Source organism: Otolemur garnettii, unplaced genomic scaffold, assembly GCF_000181295.1.
Source record: "Otolemur garnettii isolate 467f Iridium unplaced genomic scaffold, OtoGar3 scaffold00065, whole genome shotgun sequence".
Lineage (NCBI taxonomy): Eukaryota > Metazoa > Chordata > Mammalia > Primates > Galagidae > Otolemur > Otolemur garnettii.
Genome location: NW_003852460.1, coordinates 8,947,735 through 8,949,544, shown reverse-complemented (window position 1 = coordinate 8,949,544; position 1,810 = coordinate 8,947,735). Strand labels below are relative to the sequence as shown.

Genomic DNA, 1,810 nt, shown 5'->3' with positions numbered 1-1,810 from the left:
AAGCCAAAATCAGACTAGGGACCCTATCGCAAATCAGCGGCCACCGCCGTAGAACCATGGATTAGGACCTGAGTCGGACGGCAAGGGCGTCCCACAGGAACTCTCGTGGCATTGCGCCGCATAAGATGAGATATTAAGACGATGGCTGAGGCCGTAGTCAAGAGACCTGCTTCACCCGCGGCTGGCGTTGGCGTCGCGGGAGAAAACCGTTACTCCGAACTCAGAACACTGGAGGTGCGCCGTTTCCCAGCGCGCGTGCGCGGCCCCGCACTCCTGGAGGAAGCGGAAGCGCCGCGTGCCCCGCGCCCACTCCCACGCTCGGTGCCTCGCGAGCACCCCCTGCCGCCCGCACTGGTCCTTGCAGGCCGAGGAGGCCGGCCGGTCCCCGCGCTCCGCGCCGTGGTCCTCCCCCGCCTCCGGTCCCCAGGTCCCCCGGCCCGCGCCTCCTCCCTGTCCCTCCGTGGCAGCACCTTGGCATCGTACAGCACTCGCGCCTTGGTGGGGTCAGGCTCGAAGCACAGCACTTTCTCCCCTGAGTGGAATTTAAATTTCATGCCCTCGCTCGCGCTCATTTGCTCATCGTGGCGGAGGGCGAGGCTCCGGGGCGGGCGGAGCGCGCGCCGTGGGGAAGGCCGGGCGGGGGCGGGGGCGGGGAGGCGGTGCACTGCGGCCGGGGGGGACCGGGAGTGGCGGAGGCTGCAGCCGCCCCGCCCTCGGCCCCTCCTTCGCCCGCCCCGTGCTGCCGCAGGGACCTCAGAGGTTTCGGGAGCGCGCGCTACCGACCGGGCGCGACCCCGCGTGTCCCGGCCGGGGCCCCCGGAGGGGTGCGGCCGGGCAGAGCGACCCCTTGGGCAAGGTCTGCCAGCCGAACGTCTCCGCTCGTCCCCATGGGAAAGGGTCCCCGCGGCCTCCAGGCTTCGCCCACGTGCGCGTTCTCTGGCTGGATCGTGGGGGCGCCTAGGGAGAGAGCCGGCCTAGGGTGGGCGCCCGGCGGCCGCGAGGCTGGACAGCGTCTGCCCACGGGAGCTCCCTGGCCGCGCGCGCCTCTCGTCAGCCCACTTGGCCGAGCAGCGCGCCTGAGGAGTGTGGCCGCGCGACAAGGACGCTGTGCTGGAGCTGGCTCCAGGCGGGCAGTGGCCTTGGGCGAGGGGGGAAGGACATTCTGGGCAGTGACTAGAACACTTGCTTATTTCCCTTGGAGAAGGACAAGGAGGTGGCCGGCCCAGAGCCCCTAGTGACGAGGTGAACAGTGCGCAGTGAGACTAATGGGTGCTTGCTTAAAGGGTCGTTAACATCTTAAGAGTCAACTTCCAGCTGGACTTCACAGCTCCCAGCACTCCTGGAATGCGCCCTCAGGGTCTGTCTGTTCCAATAGATTAAAGACTCCCTAAAGTCTGGACAGTAGCCTCGAGGCGGCTATCAGCTGGGTACTTGCACCAAGTGGGTGCAAGTGCATGAATAAATGACAAGAGATAGGAGACTTAAAGGGCAAACTTCCAGATACAGAACAGTGTTGAGCTTTTTCTTTTGAGGAGTGGAAAGCCACTGGGGTAGTGTGGTTACAGAATTAACACCGGGCTGTTCAAGTCTCCAGAAATTTGCACTTCCCTTCTATTTACTCCTTCAGGGTCCTGGGACCTAGCCTTTACTTTTCTGTTTGGGCATTGCTAAAAGAAAAACTCCCAGGTTTCTCAAGATGAATTATAGCCCTCCAGTGTTTCCTCCTAGCTTAACCATTTTTTTGCATTTACTACTCTGCCATAGAATGGGTTTTTCATTTGCAATATGCCCTCTTTAAGATGGTAACCTC

The 1,810-nt window shown here is 62.6% G+C and overlaps 1 protein-coding gene across 2 annotated transcripts in view; it reads right to left on the bottom strand.

Annotated features, from left to right (window-relative positions):
• The window catches only part of MSL3 (MSL complex subunit 3), a 19,225-nt gene extending 18,548 nt beyond the window's left edge, over positions 1 to 677 (bottom strand). The window contains exon 1 of one of the 2 annotated variants that reach the window (XM_003793050.3): positions 471 to 677. In XM_003793050.3, the coding sequence (XP_003793098.1) occupies positions 471 to 572 (102 nt within the window). In that variant the 5' untranslated portion in view covers positions 573 to 677. Of the gene's footprint in view, positions 1 to 68; positions 227 to 470 lie in introns of those variants that run through there. The other variant, XM_012807171.2, reaches the window with a different exon arrangement.
• Between the last annotated feature and the right edge of the window lie 1,133 nt (positions 678 to 1,810).